The 21,489-nt window shown below is 45.1% G+C and overlaps 1 protein-coding gene across 2 annotated transcripts in view; it reads right to left on the reverse strand.

Annotated features, from left to right (window-relative positions):
- Positions 1-19,957, reverse strand: part of ATP10A (ATPase phospholipid transporting 10A (putative)) — a 281,162-nt gene extending 261,205 nt beyond the window's left edge. For both annotated transcript variants that reach the window (XR_003941956.1, XM_030201381.1), the window contains exon 1: positions 19,262-19,957. Coding sequence is in view for 1 of the 2 variants with exons in the window: in XM_030201381.1 (XP_030057241.1) it covers positions 19,262-19,659 (398 nt within the window). In the remaining variant the exon portion in view is untranslated. The remainder of the gene's footprint in view (positions 1-19,261) is intronic.
- Positions 19,958-21,489: the final 1,532 nt, after the last annotated feature.

Raw genomic sequence — 21,489 nt, forward strand, 5'->3', positions numbered from 1 at the left:
GTGCCTCGGTCTTGCTTGAGTTTCAACAAAGTCTTCCCCACCAGAGGAATGGGAGGATAAGCATACAGCAGGCCCTCCCCCCAATCCAGGAGGAAGGCATCCGATGCCAGTCTGCCGGGGGCCTGAAGCCTGGAACAGAACTGAGGGACTTTGTGGTTTGCTCGAGATGCGAAGAGATCCACCAAGGGGGTGCCCCACGCTTGGAAGATCTGGCGCACCACTCGGGAGTTGAGCGACCACTCGTGAGGTTGCATCATCCTGCTCAGTCTGTCGGCCAGACTGTTGTTTACGCCTGCCAGATATGTGGCTTGGAGCACCATGCCTTGACGGCGAGCCCAGAGCCACATGCTGACGGCTTCCTGACACAGGGGGCGAGATCCGGTGCCCCCCTGCTTGTTGACATAGTACATGGCAACCTGGTTGTCTGTCTGAATTTGGATAATTTGGTGGGACAGCCGATCTCTGAAAGCCTTCAGAGCGTTCCAGATCGCTCGCAACTCCAGAAGATTGATCTGTAGATCGCGTTCCTGGAGGGACCAGCTTCCTTGGGTGTGAAGCCCATCGACATGAGCTCCCCATCCCAGGAGAGACGCATCCGTGGTCAGCACTTTTTGTGGCTGAGGAATTTGGAAAGGACGTCCCAGAGTCAAATTGGACCAGATCGTCCACCAATACAGGGATTCGAGAAAACTCGTGGACAGGTGGATCACGTCTTCTAGATCCCCAGCAGCCTGAAACCACTGGGAAGCTAGGGTCCATTGAGCAGATCTCCTGTGAAGGCGGGCCATGGGAGTCACATGAACTGTGGAGGCCATGTGGCCCAGCAATCTCAACATCTGCCGAGCTGTGATCTGCTGAGACGCTCGCACCCGCGAGACGAGGGACAACAAGTTGTTGGCTCTCGCCTCTGGGAGATAGGCGCGAGCCGTCCGAGAATCCAGCAGAGCTCCTATGAATTCGAGTCTCTGCGCCGGGAGAAGGTGGGACTTTGGGTAATTTATCACAAACCCCAGCAGCTCCAGGAGGCGAATAGTCATCTGCATGGACTGCAGGGCTCCTGCCTCGGACGTGTTCTTCACCAGCCAATCGTCGAGATATGGGAACACGTGCACCCCCAGCCTGCGAAGTGCTGCTGCTACTACAGCCAAGCACTTTGTGAACACCCTGGGCGCAGAGGCGAGCCCAAAGGGTAGCACACAGTACTGGAAGTGACGTGTGCCCAGCTGAAATCGCAGATACTGTCTGTGAGCTGGCAGTATCGGGATGTGTGTGTAGGCATCCTTCAAGTCCAGAGAGCATAGCCAATCGTTTTCCTGAATCATGGGAAGTAGGGTGCCCAGGGAAAGCATCCTGAACTTTTCTTTGACCAGATATTTGTTCAGGGCCCTTAGGTCTAGGATGGGACGCATCCCCCCTGTTTTCTTTTCCACAAGGAAGTACCTGGAATAGAATCCCAGCCCTTCTTGCCCGGATGGCACGGGCTCGACCGCATTGGCGCTGAGAAGGGCGGAGAGTTCCTCTGCAAGTACCTGCTTGTGCTGGAAGCCAAATTGAGGGTGTATCCTTGCCGGACTATTTGGAGAACCCACTGATCGGAGGTTATGAGAGGCCACCTTTGGTGAAAAGCTTTCAACCTCCCCCCGACCGGCAGGTCGCCCGGCACTGACACTTGTATGTCGGCTATGCTCTGCTGGAGCCAGTCAAAAGCTCGCCCCTTGCTTTTGCTGGGGAGCCGCGGGGCCTTGCTGAGGCGCACGCTGCTGACGAGAGCGAGCGCGCTGGGGCTTAGCCTGGGCCGCAGGCTGTCGAGAAGGAGGATTGTACCTACGCTTGCCAGAAGAGTAGGGAACAGTCCTCCTTCCCCCAAAAAATCTTCTACCTGTAGAGGTAGATGCTGAAGGCTGCCGGCGGGAGAACTTGTCGAATGCGGTATCCCGCTGGTGGAGATGCTCTACCACCTGCTCGACCTTCTCTCCAAAAATATTGTCCGCACGGCAAGGCGAGTCCGCAATCCGCTGCTGGAGTCTATTCTCTAGGTCGGAGGCACGCAGCCATGAGAGCCTGCGCATCACCACACCTTGAGCAGCGGCCCTGGACGCAACATCAAAGGTGTCATACACCCCTCTGGCCAGGAATTTTCTGCACGCCTTCAGCTGCCTGACCACCTCCTGAAAAGGCTTGGCTTGCTCAGGGGGAAGAGCATCAACCAAGCCCGCCAACTGCCGCACATTGTTCCGCATGTGTATGCTCGTGTAGAGCTGGTAAGACTGGATTTTGGCCACGAGCATAGAGGAATGGTAGGCCTTCCTCCCAAAGGAGTCTAAGGTTCTAGAGTCTTTGCCCGGGGGCGCCGAAGCATGCTCCCTAGAACTCTTAGCCTTCTTTAGGGCCAGATCCACAACTCCAGAGTCGTGAGGCAACTGAGTGCGCATCAGCTCTGGGTCCCCATGGATCCGGTACTGGGACTCGATCTTCTTGGGGATGTGGGGATTACTTAGTGGCTTGGTCCAGTTCGCAAGCAATGTCTTTTTCAGGACATGGTGCAAGGGAACAGTGGACGCTTCCTTAGGTGGAGAAGGATAGTCCAGGAGCGCAAACATTTCAGCCCTGGGCTCGTCCTCCACAACCACCGGGAAGGGGATGGCCGTAGACATCTCCCGGACAAAGGAAGCAAAAGACAGACTCTCGGGAGGAGAAAGCTGTCTCTCAGGAGAGGGAGTGGGATCGGAAGGAAGACCCTCAGACTCCTCGTCAGAGAAATATCTGGGGTCTTCTTCCTCTTCCCATGAGGCCTCACCCTCGGTGTCAGACACAAGTTCACGGACCTGTGTCTGCAACCTCGCCCGGCTCGACTCCGTGGAGCTACGTCCACGATGGGGGCGTCGAGAGGTAGACTCCCTCGCCCGCATCGGCAAACCTCCCTCCGCCGACGTAGTCGGGGAGCCTTCCAGGGAGGTGGCCGCAGTCGGCACCGCACGCGGTACCGACGTCGGGGACCTCACCCCGGGCGATGGGCCAGCAGGCGCCACGCTCGACGGTACCGGAGGTGCAAGCACCGCCGGTACCGGAGGGGTAGGGCGCAACAGCTCTCCCAGAATCTCTGGGAGAACGGCCCGAAGGCTCTCGTTCAGAGCGGCTGCAGAGAAAGGCATGGAGGCCGATGCAGGCGTCGACGTCAGAACCTGTTCCGGGCTGTCCAGAGTGGAGCGCATCGACACCTCCTGAACAGAGGGTGAGCGGTCCTCTCGGTGCCGATGCCTGCTGGGTGCCGACTCCCTCGGTGACCCAGAGCTCTCGGTGCCGACGCGGGGAGGAGACTGGTGTCGATGCTTCTTCGATTTCTTCCGAAGCATGTCACCGGAGCTCCCTGGCACCGATGAGGAGGACGTAGAATCCATCCGTCGCTTCCTCGGGGCCGAGGTCGAAGCAGGTCGATCCCGGGGGGGCTGTACCGCAGGAGCCCTCAGGGTAGGGGGAGACCCACCCGAAGGCTCACCGCCACCAGCAGGGGAATGGACAGCCCTCACCTGCACTCCTGACGATGCACCACCGTCCGACGACATCAGGAGACGAGGTCCCGGTACCACCGACGTCGATGCAGCTATCCGATGTCTCGGCGCCGATGCAGAGGGCCGATGCCTCGATGCACTCGATGCACTGGCGGCCGAGGATGAAGGTCTGGACGCTGATGACGTCGATGCACTCGATGACCCCGGTGCCGATGCCGACGAAAGACCCGAGAACAAAACGTTCCACTGGGCCAATCTCGCTATCTGAGTTCGCCTTTGTAACAGGGAACACAGACTACAGTTCTGAGGACGGTGCTCGGCCCCCAGACACTGAAGACACGAAGAGTGCCTATCAGTGAGCGAGATTACCCGGGCGCACTGGGTGCACTTCTTGAAGCCGCTGGAAGGCTTCGATGTCATGGGCGAAAAAATCACGCCGGCGAAATCAAAATCCGAAATGAGAAATTTGAGCACCAAAACTTTAAGGGAGAAAAATCTCGACCGAGGCCGAAAAGAGGCCTACCCCGACGACGAAAGAAAACTTACCGGGGCAAAAACTGGAAATACGGGAAGGGGAAAACGAAACCCAAGGGGGTTTTCGGAGCACTTTCCGAACGAAAAGAGAACTTTTCCGAAGAAAAACACGTCGATTAAGAAAACGAACGCGCGAGGTCGACTCTCCGGGGCTCGACACGGCAAAAACACAGCCGTACCGAGTGCGGACGAAAGAAGACTGGCTGGCTCGAGCCGGTTTCGGGCGGGAAGACGGCCGCGCATGCGCGGTGCGCGCGAGGACTAGCAAAGGACTTTGCTAGTAAAGATTCCGATTGGAGGGGCTGCCGTGGACGTCACCCATCAGTGAGAACAAGCAGCCTGCTTGTCCTCGGAGAATAGCATCTTAACAGTAGCTCATATCAATAACTAGGTCCCTTAGATATAACAATGCCCTTGGCCTCGCAAACCACTAAGACCTCCCAGAAATATCTTTGCAGTAATATGTCTGATAACAAGCAAGTCTGAGGGAAATTTAAAAAAAAAACACAAAACACAGGTTCTTAGACCTAAATTGAGTTCTCCAGAACTTCTAAACACTCAAGCTATCCTTAATCCCTAAGACCAATGTGACTTGTAATGTTGACACTGCGCCTCCAAAGTCTTGAATTAATTCCCAATGACTTCAGCTTATCATCAATCTCTCTTAATCTCGCCACAGTTTCTCTGGTGAAATCATATGAGTCACAGGACCGTGTCAGTTCTGGTAACAATTTGCTAAATATCACTCAAGGAGACAACTGTTGTCCATGATGGAGTCATGGCTTTAATAACTAGAAGACAACCATAGGGAGTGTCGCCAAATCTACCTCACTGCCCTCAGTGGGAGTACAGAAGATCAGAAATCCATCCTCTCCCTTACAGAATGATAGAGTTAACAGCCTCTGGAACTGATGATTCAGGGGACAAAATGGACTTATCTTCAAGTACTGCGACAGATGTCTTAACCAAAATGAATAAAGAACCTCTTAGTACAGGAGCTGATATTGGATGATGCTCTGCTTTTAGTTTTCCATTTCTCCACAGAGCTCACAAGGAGGCAAAAACAATAGAATTACCACTAACGAATTACACAGAATTATTCCAATATCACCACTCAACTTCTTTAACTCCAGTGGGCTCCAAAGGTGCATTCCCTTACGGGCATGCTCCTTCAGATATGTACCTACAACCACATACCGCAAGCAGGTACACTTTTTTACTCCCTCGGCAGCCCTCTTAGATAACATCATTGAGCGCCATCTTCTAGAAGTCCTTGCTATTCTCAACAGTCATGGTGATGACACAAAGAGTGCTGCTATTGGATCCTCCCAACTCTAGGTACCTCTATTGCGGCTCTCCCTAAAATATGCATTTTAAAGTGTGTATGTGTATAGGGCTTCTGATTTTTAAGTTTTAGCCAATAAACACCAACAAACACCCCCCCCCCCCCCCCCGGTGCAAATAAAAATGTGTATGTATTGGATAAGCACCAGAAAACCCCACTTCCCATTATGCTCTCTCACCCCTCCCCTTGCCCGCCTTGGATCTTTCAGTCTGCTTTTGTGATTTTCCATGCTGAAAATGCCACAGCTGCACAACATTTATATATTTGATTCCACCAGAAAAGATGCCTAGCAGTGGCTCCTCTGATGCAAAAACATCAACAAACATATTCAGCTGGCAGTAATCAGCGTTTTCCTGACCACTGCAGCACTAAGCCTAGATACTCAATGCAAAGCCATTGCCGGGCACCAGCATTGAATTTCTGGGTTTCCAGAGGCCGCTAACACATTGCCGGTTAAGTGTGATATTCAGCCAGCTAGGGGTTATCTCATTATAGAAATGCCCGCATACTGGGTCTCTGCTATATTCAAATTTATCTCATGCCTCTCCTGGAGGCATACGTAGCTAGTCAGGTTTTCAGGATTACCACAACAAATAAACCCTGAAAAAATGACTAGCTACTTGTGCATCCAGGAGAAGTTTAGAAGGACAGCTCTGAAAAAAAACACCTTAATAACCAACAAACAACTTATGCACACCTGAGAAGAGAATCTTTTCACATTAAATATAGATATTATATACACACAAATGTAATAACCAGTTAAAAATACAATTTAAATTTGGAATCTGGAAAATATTCTTTTCATCAGGATGCTGCCACTAAATTGTCAAACACAAGACTTTTGGTCAAGCAAAATGAAGATTTTAAAGGGATTTTTTTAACCAGGTAGATTCTTCTTGTTGATTATTTTCCCTCACAGAGCTGTCAAAAGTATGTGTAGCTTTCACAATACAGGTGTTTTAACCGGTCTGAAAAACAGGCACTCCCAAGAGATTTAGGTCAGCAAAGTAAAATTGTCTCTGTAGGATTGATTTTCAAATGCACACACACAGTTTTACTATAACCACCTGCAAAATACACATAGATACTATCCCCCAATATTCAGCCGCATTTGACCGGCAAGGATCAGCACCTGGCCAGTTAAGTGCAGGATAGCAAGCTATCCACTGATATTCAATGCTGAATATTGCCAGTTAGCAGTTAGCTAGGGCGATATGATATAACAAGTTACCTGCTGATTTTTAAAGTCATACTGTCCTATTTGGCCGCATGAAACCCTGGAATATCTTTGGCCGGTCTGACTTTAACCAGCCAGAGTTGAATAACGGCTTGGACGGTTAAAGTCTGTCCAGCCAGAGTTAAACTGGATATTCAATGCCCGTCTCCAGAAATGGCCCAGCATTGAATATCAGCTCTCAATGCTGGCCGCAGGAGTTAGCAGGTGTAACTCCCGTGGCCTGAAAATCGGTCTCTATAAGCCTCATTCAAAACATCTTCGTGGTTAGAGACAGTGTTGATCTCTTAAATGCTTTTTAAAAATAAACTTCCAGTGGGTGTGAAACTTTGACTATTTAAAAAAATGTATGTTTAAACAAAGGGTGTGGTTTGGGGTAAAACAAAATTATACATAATGATGAAATTCAGTCACCGAACATAAAACTTCAAGAGTCCTATTTACGCATCACCACTTGGGATATAAAAGCTGTGAAACTTTAAATGGATAGTTACTATTTGGGATTCTGCCAGGTACTTGTTACCTGGATTGGCCTCTTTTGGAAATAGTGGTTGGCAGCGACCAAAAAAAAGCAAACAGGATACTAAGAATTATTAAGAAAAGGATGGTGTGATGGGGTTTATAGGACATTGCTTCTCACCCTTAAGAAAAGCCCCTCTTTAAGTAGCCTAGGCCACCTTAAAAATGCAGTTCCTGCCCCGGGAGAGAGTAAACTGGGAGGGGAGTAGTAAGAACCGGGGAAGTTCAAAAGTCAAGGCCAGGCAGAGGTTAAGGAGATCCAGGGAAGAAGGAACTGAAGCGCCCATTCAATAATCGTAACCTGGCTGAGGTATGCCATTGCTACTTTTGGAACTGACTTTCCTGTTTTGCAGTCTTGTGGGAGCCAGACCTGGAGTCCGGGGAGGAACCTGGAACCTCGTAGGCTGTGTTTGGGGCATGGCAACCCCGACAGCCATGGCCTGTGCTTGGCCTACTGCCAGAGGCCTGTCTCAGACTCCACTGCTGGACTCCAGAGGGTTTCCCACCCTATGTCTTGGGCCTGTAAAGGAACAGGCCAGAGAATATCTTTAAATAAATACTTATTTTTGTGGTTCATCCGTTTGTCTGGCTGTTTATTTCACCAGTCATACACTGTCACCATTTCTCAAAAAAAGGATATAGTGGAGTTATAAAAGATTCAAAGAAGAGCGACCAAAATGATAAAGGGGATGAACTTCTCTCATATGAGGAAAGGCTAAAGAGGTCAGAGCTCTTCAGCTTGGAAAAGAGATGGCAGATGGGGGATGTGATTGAGGTCTACAAAATCCTGAGTGATGTGGAGCAGGTGAAGGTGAATCGATTTTTCACTCTTTCAAAAAATACGAAGACCAAGGGACACTCAATGAAATTACATGGAAATACTTTTAAAACAAAAAGGGGTGAAATATTTTTTCACTCAAAGAATAGTTAAGCTCTGGAACTCATTGCCAGAGGATGTGGTAACAGTGGTTAGCATATCTGGGTTAAAAAAAAAGTTTGGAAAGTTCCTGGAGGAAAAGTCCACAGTTTGCTATTGAGATAGACATGGGGGAAGCCACTGCTTGCCCTGAGATTGGTAGCATGAAACGTTGCTACTATTTGGGTTTCTGCCAGGTACTTGTGACCTGGATTGGTCTCTGTTCAAAGCAGGATACTGTGCTAGATGTACCTTCAGTCTGGCTATTCTTATGTTCTTATGTTTATACACAGCTTTTGAAGGGGAAACTGCCCACAAATTAGCTACTAGACATACATGTCAACAAGAGGGCCTACTTTGTAACTATAAAAACTTTTTAATAATTCTCCCAGTTTTAAAACATCATCATATTTGTGAACCACATGATACAGAATAGAGAGCTGCAAGGGAACGGGGTTCGCGGGATTCCCGCGGGGACGGAGGCAGTTCCTGCGGGGTTCCCACAGTCTTCTCGTAGAAGTGTAAGCTGCACCTGCACCAGCCTCTCATCTACTGAATACCAATTTCTTTGAGTGCTGTCTTCTCCTCCTCTTCTTCCTCCTTGCTTTAACAGCACAAATGTGGAAAGTCTTCCATTAAGGAGGTGGTAGAGTCACAAATGATGATGGAATTCAAAAAGGCGTGGGATGAACACAGAGGATCTCTAATTAGAAAATGGAAGTTATATAAAACCTAACCTTAAATGGCTGCATGTGTGTGGATGTGTCAAGTGACGCTTAGATGGCAGACTTGTATGGTCTGTGGCTCATACATGGCAATCTGGTTTAGGATGGGTTGGAAAGGGCTTAGACAGCAACATGAGGACAGTGCTGGACAGACTTTTACGGTCTGTGTCCCACAAATGAGAAGACGAATAGACTGGAGTGAGCTTCAACGGCAACTCCAGTAGTTGGAACATAAGGATAGGGCCAGATAGACTTCTGTGGTCTTTGTTCCAGAAACACGAAAGAAAGACCATAATCAAGTATATAATATCACACTCGTTGATTTAATGATGAATTGATCATGAGTGTGACTATTGGCAGAGTGGATGGACCGTTCAGGTCTATTTGCTGTCACTTACTATGTTACTATTAATCCTCTTTGCTACCAGGCTGGTGCACAGACCTCAGCTCTGACACAGGCATGAGAATCAGATGTCACCTGACCTACTGGCGTGTGCATGTGGCAACCTCTCAGCACACAGTGCAAGTGAATCGGAGACAAGTCTTACATGTGCGCACCAGAGTGTTCCAACTTCCGTTCCTCCCTTGCCTACAGTGCTGTGGCTCAAATCCAGAGAGAGACTGAGGGAGCTGACTGGAATTTTCTTTTATGTACCATTAAATTCTTACGGGGATGGGTAAGATTTCTGTCCCTGTGCAACTCTCTAATACAGAAGTACATTTATTTATTTATTTGTTGCATTTATATCCCACATTTTCCCACCTATTTGCAGGCTCAAATGTGGCTTACATAGTACCGGAGAGGCATTTGCGGACTCCGGTGAGAACAAATACAAAGTGGGTTCTCGTGGCACAGTGGCAATTAGGGTATCATAAAGCGGAAGGGTTGAGTTATGACCATGACATACTTTGGTTTTGATGTGTTGCATAGTTTAAGCATTTAGGTTGGATCGGTAGTGTATTGTGGCCAACTATACTAATTAAAACAAAATTAATTAAAATATTCCCTTTCTGTATAATACATTAAGTTGCTTTGCTGTTCGTCAGGTGCTAACATCTCCTTTTAGTCGACTGGGTAAATTTGAGAAACCTATCTTAGTTTGCAAAGTATTGGCACTGATATGTCTATCACAAAATTGCTGGAATGCTGCATTAAGGGTGTCAATACAAAAGATATTGCCTCTACCATGAGCTGCTTTGCTTCAACTGGGCAGAATAAAATAAGTTTTTTAATATGGGATTATCAGAAACAAGGTCCCCTTTGTAGGTTCAGGTTGTAGTTGTGTATGTTGCCTCATGTATACCCAATTTCATTTGTTTTGCTGCAAGTTCTTGATGTATATCTGGATTGTTAATAATAGATTTAAATATAAAATTTCACCAGGCAGCTATATGGCAGAGAGAGGGGTGGGAAGGGGGAAATAACATGATAAAAGCTTGAAGACTATAAGTAATAAACTGTTTTATCCATGTATTTATATAGGATTGTGTTGCTAATGTTTAGAATGTGGATTTTGTTTTGAAATGTCATCAATAAAAAATTGTTGAATAAAATTTTTTTTTTAAGTTGCATTTTAATGCCCCATTTTAAAGACTATTAAACAATGGTTCTCAAACTGGGTGGGGGTATGCTAGCTTGTGGGGGAGGGTTCACAAAATGAATGCTCTGCTGTAAATGTACACTGCGCTGTAATTGTAAAAATCTTATTTTATCCCTTTGGTGGGGGGGGGGGGGGGGAGCACAGAGCAGGAAAAAGGGGTGATGTAAAAAGTTTGATAAACATCACTAGAGAGCACATTTATTTATGGTAAATTCTGGTTCAGCTTTGACATATATTTGTATAGAGGGCTCTGGAAATGCAAATCCCAAGTGCCCCTAGTCATTCAGGCACCTAAATGTCTAGTCCTGGGACAGAAAAAAAAGAAAACATAGAGAAAGGAAAAATACACCAGAAGCTAAAACCAAATACCAACAGCACAAAAGAACAAAAGTTCTCTTTCAGCCCCTGAGCATAAATATACAAAATGGGGGGAGGGGGGGGGGAAATGTGGAAAAAAAAACCACCAAATCAAGCACAAAATAAATGGAAAAGATTCAAGCTTTTCCTCGACTCCTGGCTGCTGTCCAAATTTTCTAAATATTTTTCCACTCCTGGGTGTAGTTTTCAATTTCACCTACAGTAAATTCAGTAGGTTTTCTTTGCCTGGCTGAAACTGTTTGGGGAGGGAGGAGGACAAGTTTAGTCAAATCTCATTCTCTTCCAAGAGAGCGCACACTGGCATCCGATAAATAATGGCAACATTCAGGACTAGTGAAATATATCTGAGAACAATCCACTGAGAAAAAAAAACCCTTCCTTTCATCCTGCAAACAATTAATCAAGGGCCTGCCACTCTGCCATCTCCTTACTGTTTAATAAAAAGTTATAAATCAGTTAAGGAAAGCACATAATTTTAGAGGGGGGGGGGCAAACAGACCTACAGGAAAAGACTGAACCTTACTAATTTAATTTAAATAAAAAGACTTAGAAGCAGCTACTTTCAACAAACATTCTACAGTGCTGGGTAAAGTAAAACAAAATCACCTTTAGTTTTGTTTTTTTTTTTGTTTTTTTTTTTTGGGGGGGGGGGGTGTTGTGTGTGTTTGTGTGTGTTTTCCTTGTTTTAGAAGCAAACACATTAATTAAAAAAAAAAAAACATTTTCTTTTATAAAGGAACATCTCCTCCCTGTCAAAACACCCAGGTCATCTTCTATGCCCTTTCACTTCCCCCACCCCACCCCCCAAGCCAGACTCCACTTGCACCATTTGAGAGATCACCATAGTTGAAATGGGCAGGGGGCACTTCCCTACCACATGGCACACACAAACGTGGCAGAAGCTAATGCTGAATTGGTCCCCCTCCCACCACTGCCAGAATGGCTACCTTACCCTTTGCTCTCCTAAAGCAAGCAGACAAATTACACCTATACCTGTCACTCTTGTTCTGCCAATTCCAGCCCTTGAAATGACATAGGCCAGCTCCAGGGCCGATGCTCAAAACTAACGCCAGCACTAAGACGCATTGGTCTGATCCAGTTCTTATGTCTTTATCTACCACTATGTTACTATGAAATGGGACAAGAAGTCTCCCCAGTCACTCCTGCCCCACCAGGCCAGCCTGCATTATTGTAGAACTGACCCAGTAGGGCAGAAGCGACTGGAGATCACACATCCTATATGTTGGCTACAGTGACCCCACAGATGGGGTAAAGTAGATTCTTTCAACTCCCTGTGTGTGTGTTGCCAAAATGAAACAAAAACATTTTTAGAAAACCAAAACAAACCACCACCTTTAACAAAATAAAATATTTTTGTTGCTTTTTTTTCCCATTTTATCAAAAAACACACATCTCTGAAAGTTATTTAAAACAAAAGACAAACCAAAAATATAATGCAACTTCAGACAATTTCCAATCAAATAGTCCCAAGAATGGAATTACAGAAAAAAAGTCCAACAAGGTAAAATATTCCAACACTAGAAAGAACTATATACTTTGTTACTGAAAAAAAAATATACACATTTCTCAGTGGTAGCCGCACTCTGAAAACTGAAAGGCACATTTACTGCTTAAGGCTTTTTCCTAATAGGTACCCTATGGCATTCACCATGAAACTTTAATACAGTACCATACATTAGATTGATTCCTTGCCTGTATCCATGATTTATTCAGTTATTTTCAACTGTCGTGCCAGAAATATTAAGGTAACTGCAACCAAAATAAAATTCAGTCTTCCACATCATTCTCACTGCCCGTCTCTACAGCATCTCAAGTTTATTATAAGTTTCAAGTTTTACTATCCCGCCTATCAGAGCAAATGTATCAATCCATGGTGCAACCTCACCTAGAGTACTGCGTTTAGTTCTGGTCGACGTATCTCAAAAAAGAAATAGAATTAGAAAAGGTTCAAAGAAGAGCAACCAAAATGATAAAGGGGATGGAACGCCTCTCGTATGAGGAAAGGCTAAAGAAGTTAGGGCTCTTCAGCTTAGAAAAGAGATGGATGAGGGGAGATATGATTGAGGTCTACAAAATCCTGAGTGGTGTAGAATGAGTAGAAGTACATAAGTATTGCCATACTGGGAAAGACCAAAGGTCCATTGAGCCCAGCATCCTTCCAACAGTGGCCAATCCAGGTCACAAATACCCGGCAAGATCCCAAAAATGTACAAAACATTTTATACTGCTTATCCCAGAAATAGTGGATTTTCTCCAAGTCCATTTAATAACGGTCTATGGACTTTTCCTTTAGGAAGCTGTCCAAACCTTTTTTAAACTCTGCTAAGCTAACCGCCTTTACCACATTCTCTGGGAACGAATTCCAGAGTTTAATTACACTTTGAGTGAAGAAAAAGTTTCTCTGATTCGTTTTAAATTTACTGCATTGTAGCTTCATTACATGCCCCCTAGTCCTAGTATTTTTGGAAAGCGTGAACAGACGCTTCACATCTACCCATTCAACTCAATTTTTTTTACTCATTCCAAAAGTACAAAGACTAGGGGACACTCACTCAAGAAAGTTTAAAGGAAATACTTTTAAAACAAATAGGAGGAAATATTGTTTCACTCAATGAATAGTTAAGCTCTGGAACTCTTTGCCGGAGGATGTGATAACAGTGGCTAGCGTATCTGGGTTTAAAAAGGTTTGGACAAGTTCCTGGAGGAAAAGTTCATGGTTTGCTGTTGAGACAGTCATGGAGAGCAGTTGCTTGTCCCAGGTTTGGTAGCATGGAATGTTGCTGCTAATTGGGTTTCTGCCAGGTACTTGTGACCTGGTTTGGTCAGTGTTTGGAAACGGGATACTGGGCTAGATGGACCATTGGTCTGACCCAGTATGGCTACATTTATGCTCTTATAATGCTGAAAACTTATTGCCAGCTCAGAGGCAGCAAAGAGGGGTTTGGAGAGAGCATTTCTTGCCAATTTCTCACATTAAACTGCTGGGTTGGCTTCTTTTGGAAGCAGGACCCATGCAGCTTCTAAGCGTTGGTAGTGAGAAAACATGTGCTCGAGTTTGAACAAAAGTGAAAGTACACATTGGCACCTGTTTTTCTGTGCTTAACTATCAGCCTTTCAAAAATTTAAAGTGCAAACAACATTTTTTCAAAAGCTCATACTCAAAAGGCACAGAAGAATAGCGCCAACGTGCGCTTGTACTTCTGGTTTTGTCTGGGCAAGCGCACAAGGCCATGCTTACCTTGAAACTTTGTTCAGATGCACTAGGCACACTCCTCCCCTTGGCTTTTGGTTTAATAGTGCAAATTATCCACACAAAGTTTGAATGTCATTTGCTTTGAGCAATGGTTAGGTAGTTTTCTGCACTGTTGTTGCTTTATGGAGTTTGCGTTGTGAGCTTTAGAGCATCAGCCAACACCGTGTTCTTGTCTGGCTTTATTTCTGCCTTGAGAGGTTCTAGCAGGTCCTCAAAGATTTGTTTAATAAATTCTTGGAGACGTGGGAGGTTCCTTGGGACTGGAAAAGAGTTGATGTGGTCCCTCTTCACAAAAGTGGCGACAGAGAAGCTAGAAACTACAGACTGATAAGCCTCACAAATGGAAGCGATGTTGAAGGAAAGGATAGTGAATTTCCTGGAATCCAGTAGGTTACAAGATCCAAGACAACATGGTTTTGCCAAAGGTAAATCGTGCCAAACGAATCTGATTTAATTCTTTGACTGGGTGACCAGAGAATTGGATCAAGGATGTGAACTAGATGTAATCTACTTAGATTTCAGCAAAGCCTTTGACACAGTTCCTCACAGGAGGCTGTTGAATAAACGTGACAGGCTGAAACTAGGACCCAAAGTGGTGAACTGAATTAGGAACTGGTTAACGGACAGACGCCAGAGGGTGGTGGTTAATGGAATTTGCTCAAAGGAAGGAAAGGTGAGTAGTGGAGTGCCTCAAGGATCAGTGCAGGGACCAATTCTGTTCAATATATTTATGAGCAACATTGCCGAAGGTTTAGAAGGTAAGGTCTGCCTTTTAGCGGATGATACCAAGATTTGTAACAGAGTGGACACTCCGGAGGGAGTGGAAAACATGAAAAAGGACCTGCAGAAAAGAGAAGAATGGTCTAATGTTTGGCAATTAAAATTCAAATGCTAAGAAGTGCAAAGTGATGCACTTAGGGAGTAGAAATCCAAGGGAGAAATATGTGTTAGGTGGTGAGAGGCTGATATGCACAGATAGGGAGAGGAATCTTACAGTAATAGTACCTGAGGATTTGAAGGCAACAAAACAGTGGCCATAGCCAGAAGGATGCTAGGCTGTATAGAGAGAGAGGTGTAACTAGCACAAGAAAGGAGGTGTTGATGACCCTGTACAAGTCATTGGTGAGGCCCCACCTGAAGTACTGTGTTCAGTTTTGGAGGCTGTATCTTGCTAAATGTAAGAAGACTTGGTGGTCCAAAGGAAGGCGACAAGAATTATATGGGGCCTGCACCATAGGACACATGAGAAGAATCTGGAAGATCTGAATATCTATACCGACAGGGGACTTATGTGGCAGAATTCAAAAAAGCATGGAATGAACACAGATTATCTCTAATTAGAAAATGAATGGTACAAAAAACAAAACTTGCCTATGTGTTTGCATGTCAAGTGGTGCTCAGAAGGCAACTCTGGCTGCATCAACTAAGGTCAGTGCTGGGCTGGCTTGTATGGTCGGAGTCCCGCATATAGCAATCCAGTTTAGGATGGGCTGGAAAGAGCTTTGACTGAAACTCCAGTAATTTGGAACGCGAGGACTGTGCCAGGCAGACTTTTATGGTCTTTGTCCTGCAAATGACAAGACAGATTTGGATAAGCTGGAGTGGACTTTGACAGCAATTCTAGTAGCTGAAGCATAAAGACAGAGCCAGGCAGACTTCTATGATCTATGTCTGAGAAACACCAAAGAAAGACCATGATCAAGTCTATAATATCACATTCATAGTTCATTTAAATCTTGAATTGATAATGAATGTGACTGTTGGGCAGACTGGGTGGACCAATTTTTTGCTCAGTGCACGGCGGCAGCCAAAAAGGCAAACGGTATGCTAGGAATTATTAGGAAAGGGATGGTGAATAAGACCAAAAATACTATAATGCCTTTGTACAGCTCCATGGTGCATCCGCACCTTGAGTATTGTGTTCAGTTCTGGTTGCCGTATCGCAACAAAAGATATAGTGGAATTAGAAAAGGTTTGAAGAAGAGCGACCAATAATAAAGGGGATGGAATTCCTCTTGTATGAGGAAAGGCTAAAGAGGTTAGGGCTCTTCAGCTTGGAAAAGCAACGGATGAGGGGAGATATGATTGAGGTCTACAAAATCCTAAGTGGTATAGAACGAGTAGAAGTAAATCGATTTTTTACTTGTTCCAAAAGTACAAAGACTAGAGGACACTCGAGGAAGTTACATGGAAATACTTTAAAAACAAATAGGAGGACATTTTTTTTTCACTCAATGAATAGTTAAGCTCTGGAACACTTTGTCGGAAGCTGTAGTAACAGAGGTTAGCGTATCTGGGTTTAAAAACTATTTGGACAAGTTCCTGGAGGAAAAGTCCATAGTCTGCTATTGAGATAGAAATGAGGAAGCAACTGTTTCCCCTGGGACTGGTAGCATGGAGTGTTGCCACGATTTGGGTTTCTGTCAGGTACTTGTGACCTGACTTGGCCACTATTGGAAACAGAATACTGGGCTAGATGGACCACTGGTCTGACCCAGTATGGCTACCCTTATGTTCTTATGTCTTTATCTACCACTATATTACTATGAAATGGAACAAGGAGTCTCCCCAATCATTCCTACCCCACCAGGCCAGGCTGCATTATTGTAGAACTGACCCAGTAGGGCAGAAGTGACTGGAGATCATGCACCCCATATGTTGGCTACAGTGACCCCACAGCTGGAGTAAAGTCAATTCTTTCAACTCTGCGTGTGTTGCCAAAATTAAACTTGGGGCTGGCTTGCTGGGTTCACATCAGGCTCTGCAACTTAGATTAAATCTCGCCTGTATCCATGATTTATTCAGTTATTTTCAACTGTCATGCCAGAAATATTAAGGTAATCGCAACCAAAATAAAACTGAAAATTCCGGCTGCCCCTGTCTCTACCACGTCTCAAGTTAATTATTATTATTAAAGTTTCAAGTTTTATTATCCCACGGGGTTTTAAAAAAGGTCTGGATGGCTTCCTAAAGGAAAAGTCCATAGACCATTATTAAATTGACTTGGGGAAAATCCACTGCTTATTTCTGCGACAAGCAGCATAAAATGTTTTGTACTTCTTTGGGATCTTGCCAGGTATGTGTGACCTGGATTGGCCACTGTTGGAAACAGGATGCTGGGCTTGATGGATCTTTGGTCTGTCCCAGTGTGGCAATACTTATGTACTTATGCCTATCAGAGAAAATGTCTAGGCAGCTTGCATACTACCAATTACACTGAAACAATTTAACGCATAAGACAAAACAGAACTATGAAGTCTGCCAAAAGCAAGGTGTCAACCATACTGTGAACCAAATGTCAATTTCAATCCATTGTGCATGTTTTTTTTTGTAAGTTACTAGACATTGAACTGTAGAATATTATTAGGAAACCAATCATATAGCACCACAGTTTACTTACAGAAAAAAAAAAGACATATCTGTAAGATGGAGACATTAAAGAGGCTCATTTTCAAAGAACACATACAAAGTTGGCAGAGTTTAAAAAGGGGTTAGACGGTTTCCTAAAGGACAAGTCCATAAACCGCTACTAAATGGACTTGGGAAAAATCCACAATTCCGGGAATAACATGTATAGAATGTACGTTTGGGAAGCTTGCCAGGTGCCCTTGGCCTGGATTGGCCGCTGTCGTGGACAGGATGCTGGGCTCGATGGACCCTTGGTCTTTCCCAGTGTGGCATTACTTATGCATTTATGTAAAGTTACAAATGTTACTATGGAACTTTGCAAGTCACTGGGCTTTGAAAATAAGCATCTAAGTCAATTGGCCCATTCAGGCTTCCCACTTTCAGTAGCACCCTTGCTCCTTCCAAATTACAAAGGAGTATGACAGTAATAAACAGAGAATTATTGTTCAGTTACATCATCCCTCATATCACCAGAACATTGCTGCGTGGACTGTCATGCCTTGCCCAGCACATGCATTCAATACACTCACATTTTCAGAGTTATCTAATGTTTTTTTTTTAAAGCAAAACTAATACTTGCATGTATTTGGAAAAACAAATTCTTGGAAGCCAGTTACTTCCATACATTACTTTGAATTTTCCACTCATTTTAATACCAGAAAGAAAAAAAAAGTAACTATTTCCAGATGGGAGGTTAACTTCAATCATGCTCAGAATCGCTTTGCCAAAACAATCCCCTTCCCGAATAAGTTACAAAAATTTAAAAAAAAAAAAAAAAACCCTTTGCTTTTGCCCAGAGAAGGGTTTGGATTAGATCCCAAGCGAAGGGCTAAATATTACTAATCCCTTTCCCCCCTTGGGCCACGGATTCTGCTAAAGTGATTCTTGTGTTTGGAAAGAGCAAGGCAGCGTGTGTTTCGAGCCTCTGCTCGTACACTCCCTTCCTGAAGGGCCTGCCAGTGTCAGTGTAAACTTTTTGACACGTTTCACATTCTTGCATCCAACCGCAAGCCCTGGTCGAGCCCTCACAAAACGGTTTACGGCTGTCTGCAGCCTAAATTACAGGCTTGGTTAAGGCAAGCCGTGTGTGCAGAGAACGGCCGATCCCCTTCTATTATAACCTGCAAGACATGAACACACTTGGAAGATAATAGGGGGGAGGGGGGGGGGGGGGTAGAAGCATGTAAAGTTTTTTCATCCATATTAAAATGAGCAAAATAACCAGGTCGGTAAAACTGAACGCGGCAGCACAACCCAACGCTATCATAAGACCACAAAAAAAAAAACCCACCCCAACGCCCTCTTCTTCAGGTGGGACTGACTACCTGGTAAACCCACTTTATATGCTTAATGGAACAAAATGTAAAGAAACATAATGGAACAAAATATTCAGCAGCCTTTTCAAATTCGGAATCATGCATCAACCACTGCGCTGGTTAACTACTATGATGAAGGTTGGGAAAACAGAAGCCACAGCTTCAGCTCCAGGGTTCCCTTTCCTCGCAAGCTGGCTCAGTGCTTTTGCATACCGCCCTGACTTGGGGAAGGAGGCTTTGGCTTCTCAGATCTAGTCCAAAAATATAGTACAGTCATCCAATAAAACGCTGTTCCGTTTTTGCTTTAATGCATTAACTTTTGAATAGCCCGCCACATGGTTTAATTACCAGTTTCCCCAACTAGTTGGGCGACCACTGGCACTCAAAATAGCCCCAGCGCAGCGATACCCCCCATTCCCCACAGGTTAATCTACCTCCTCCATCCCCCAAAACGGGCTACTGGGATTCAGCAAGTCCCTAACTCCCGTGGCTCGTTCGTTACCTGCTGTACACCAGGCAGTCCATGTGGTTGATCTCGTGGTCGGAGAGGTACCTGCGATAATCCTCCCAGACGTCCTTAATGGCGGTGACGGCCAGGATGAAGAGCACGGGGGCCAGCGCCAGCTCGGGCTTGAAGGCGTTGACAGAAGGCACAAAGTTGAGCAGGGCGATGAACACGAAGTAGATGTTGGCCAGCCGGTGGAACTGCTCGAAGAGGTTTTTGGGCAGGAAGGAGAGCGGCGTGTACTTGGTGGTTTTGATCTTGTTGCTGGCGGCGGGCACGGCGCCCTGGGGTGTGCGCGGCAGCAGCTGCGATCGCACCGTCCTCGTTTTGCTCTCCCTGCTCTTTACCTTCTTTTTCTTCTCCTCCGGGACCCGGCGCCCCGGTTCTCGCTCCATTCGCTTTTCCTTTTGCAGTCCGCAATGATTGCACGCACACACACACAAAAAAAAGTTATAAATGATGATCAAATAGCGGCACTTCAAAGCTTGCTTCCTCCCGGCAACGTTCTACGCGCAAAAGATGTTGCTGAAAATCGCAAGAAAGCCAAAGCCGTTTACGTGATCATCCTTCCAGCCGCCGGCGACCGTGTAAACAGAAGCCGAGGAGAGCAAAGTTTGCCGACTCTGCTCATGCTCCTGCACCTCAGCCTCACAGATGGAAGAAACTCGTCATGTAACTTTTTCTCTCTCTCGTTTCCTGATGGGCTCTGCTTGCAGCTGGAGATAGAAAGGCAGCCAGCCGTACGTCACTCTTGCGAGCCCAGTTTCCGTTTCTCAGCAGACTTTGGAAATCGACAGCGATTTGGGTGGGGGATCCTAAACTGTAAAACAAAGGTTGCAGAATGAGTTCTGCTTCTTTTTTAGCGTTCAGTTTAGTAGTAGGGCTTAGGGGGAGGGGATCGATTCAGCCTTTTCTTTTAAAGATCTCGGGGCAAAAGGGTGATTAATTTGGCATCTTAAATATTGTTTTTATGGAGTCACCTGAGATGGAAGAAGGCACATGGTGCAGTAAAAATCATAGTGCACACAGAATACACTTTTTGAATGAGGTCCATAGAGTTTTAAATATACAGCGCATGAGGATGCTATAGTTTAATTTCTTAATGTTCTTATTAACTATAGTCTGCACTTGACAATTTAAGGACAAAATAGACTCCAGTCGTGCCACTTGAGAAATTAATATGAGCGTTCTCCCGTTTCCTTACAATGATCTGGTTTACCGTGTATAGTGAGTAGACATATTAAAATACAGCCACATTTCCAACATGCTCATGCTTATTAATTTAGAGGCTGGTTCAAATATTTCACGAGCTATGGCTAGACATTTCTTCATCAGAAAGAGCTGGACTGGACCTCCGCGTTATTACAGTCTTCTCAGCAAACACTCTGTAACTTCTTCATTTTCTGTAAAAGTCTGGCATAAACTCCTATTCTTAAATAGTTTACACCAGCGAAAACACCAAAATACACTTTTAAAACATGGAAGAAAGGCAAAAGAGAAAACGTTAATTTGCAGGTTGGTATCTGCAAAGGAAAGGAGAGCGAGATGGTGACAGTTTTTGGCAGAATTGCAGCCTGGTGATTTAAGATAGGCAGGGCGGAATTTCCCCCGCATGCCAGAGATGTGCAAATGGACAGGTTGGAATTCAACTTGTTTTTGTGACTTTTTAGGACTTGGATTCAGTAAGCAGAATAAAAAGATTCCTTACAATGGGATTTTAGGGATCATATGCGTTTTCACAGGTTTTAAAAGCATTTTGATACCTCTGGTGTGTATAGAATTTGGACTCACCCTTTACCTGTCCTGTAAGAAAAATAAACCATCGTTAAAAAGAAAAAAAAAAAGATCGCATGAGAAAAGGGAACAAAACACAATTGTGTCAATATTTAGAACTTGTGGTTAGCGTTTCTTTTAAACATGGATGTAGCCTTTACAAATATTCCCAGACATTCATCGCTGGCTGCTATCTGGAGAGCTGTGATGAATATCTGGATAGATTATTAGGTAATGCAGATACTCAGCACCAGTACCTGAATCACATGGGTCTGACTTTCAGGTCTGCAGGATTCCCATAGGGATGGAAGAAGTTGCTGCAGGTTTCCCATGAATTATAGTCAAAATTTATTTTATTTATTTATAACATTTTTAATCCACACTAAATCTACACGATCATACCTAAACCTCCACTACCCAATCAACAAAGGACTCAAATATAAATCCACCTA

This window comes from Microcaecilia unicolor, chromosome 4, assembly GCF_901765095.1.
Source record: "Microcaecilia unicolor chromosome 4, aMicUni1.1, whole genome shotgun sequence".
NCBI lineage: Eukaryota > Metazoa > Chordata > Amphibia > Gymnophiona > Siphonopidae > Microcaecilia > Microcaecilia unicolor.